The sequence below is a fragment of the Acanthisitta chloris genome, unplaced genomic scaffold (assembly GCF_000695815.1).
Source record: "Acanthisitta chloris isolate BGI_N310 unplaced genomic scaffold, ASM69581v1 scaffold9500, whole genome shotgun sequence".
NCBI lineage: Eukaryota > Metazoa > Chordata > Aves > Passeriformes > Acanthisittidae > Acanthisitta > Acanthisitta chloris.
This window is the reverse complement of record NW_008653311.1, coordinates 1-1,643: the sequence shown is the minus strand read 5'-3', so window position 1 is coordinate 1,643 and position 1,643 is coordinate 1. Positions and strand designations below refer to the sequence as shown.

At 37.6% G+C, this 1,643-nt stretch overlaps 1 protein-coding gene across 1 annotated transcript in view; it reads right to left on the bottom strand.

Annotated features, from left to right (window-relative positions):
- The window catches only part of LOC103807695 (serine/threonine-protein kinase Nek7-like), a 12,884-nt gene extending 11,482 nt beyond the window's left edge, over positions 1-1,402 (bottom strand). The window contains exons 1-3 of the mRNA XM_009080442.1: positions 1,298-1,402; positions 390-444; positions 62-156 (exon numbers count right to left, since the gene is read on the bottom strand). Of these exons, the coding sequence (XP_009078690.1) occupies positions 62-156; positions 390-444; positions 1,298-1,402 (255 nt within the window). The remainder of the gene's footprint in view (positions 1-61; positions 157-389; positions 445-1,297) is intronic.
- Positions 1,403-1,643: the final 241 nt, after the last annotated feature.

Here is a 1,643-nt window from a genome sequence, read left to right as displayed (position 1 = left end):
GGGGGGGGGGGGAGGGGAGAGCACAAGACTTATTAAGTTCACTCTATATTATCAGTATTACCTCATAGAGCAGACAGCCTAGAGACCAGATATCAGATTTGAAGTTGTAACCATTTTCATGTATTCTCTCTGGAGACATATAATAAGGTGTACCGACTGCAACAAACACACAAATAAGTTTGAATTAAAATTCGTTGTTACACAGTAGTAAAATTACAGTTTGGCTGAAAAATACTTTTCATCTTCTACATTTCTCATTTTGCTACACATGTAATTTCAATTCGTACTCATGACACTTCAGTTTGACAAAAACACATGAACTAGATATCTACTTCATCCAACGCAGCTTTATTTTCACTACTGATACCTAATTACCAGAACTATTCGGCTGCAGAATATTTCCAGTTTTTGCTTCCAAAGAAGCTCAAAAGTAATTAGTTTCTTCTGAAGAGAACCAAGCGAACGTACTACACTCACACACACATACACATTCCTGTTTCTTTTCCCAACTGTTAGCACTGTGGCCAGAAACAAGAGCTAGAAATTCTCCTCTTCCAGGGCTTGAATTTTATTTTTTGCTTTGTGCATTGTCTGTTCGTCTTTTTGTGAATATGCAAATCTGAAAAAGCTGATTTTGAAACAAGTATGGTTTAATTTGAATAGGTGAAACTGAAATGGAGCCTCAAACCCAGGACCTTCAGAGAGGAAGGCAGAAAACCTGTGAGCCCAGAAGAAGCTGAGATTTCTATTAGCAATTCAGCCATCTGCTGCAGGACTGAACTCTACGAGGGCTTGTCAACTCCTAAACCTGTGCCTGTCCCAGCTTAATCCTGCCCCAAAACTGTGACCTCTGTAGATGTCTTGAAAAAAAAAAATGCTGCTCTTGAAAAACAGCATTCGTGCCTGTCCCAGCTTAATCCTGCCCCAGAACTGTGAACTCTGTAGATGTCTTGAAAAAAAAACGCTGATCTTGAAAACCAGCATTTACTAGGACTGTCCCAGAGCAAATTTACATTGGATACTTCAGGATATGTCTCCTCTTGATTTTAATCAAACCCTACCCATCTATGTCACAAGTTACTTGGAAGACAGAAATTCTGAGAGATATTTCAGCTCTGTAAAAAAATGCCATGGCAAAAAAGTATCTGAGTAATGGGTTTATCACAGGGCAATAAAAAAAAGTTACGAAAAATAACGGTAGTGGCAATTTGGTGCATTGTTTCTGAACTTTCTCCCTATAGCCCCCAAAATGACTGCCTAACAGCAAGTAGAGCCACAGATCTAAGTAGGTTTTTACTTCAATTTTTGGGGGAATATTTTCTTCAGCACTGAATTCTGATGATGAAAACTGGCTGAATTCTGTAAATTCAATACAACTTGATATTATTTCGAAACCCAACATCTCGCAACACCGCTAGAGATTAAAAACAGTCTGACTACAAACTACAAAAGTTTGATATTGAAGGAACTAGCCTACTCTGTATGAGTGCTGGAAATGGAGATACAGCGAATATGTAAGTAATTCCACATTTGAATCATCATGCTAATAGCTTTAAATTATCAGATAGATAATTTTACTTCAATAGTTTCTAAAAGTTAAGAATTTCTCTTTGACAATGTGTCCTATTTCTAAGAAAGGCTGC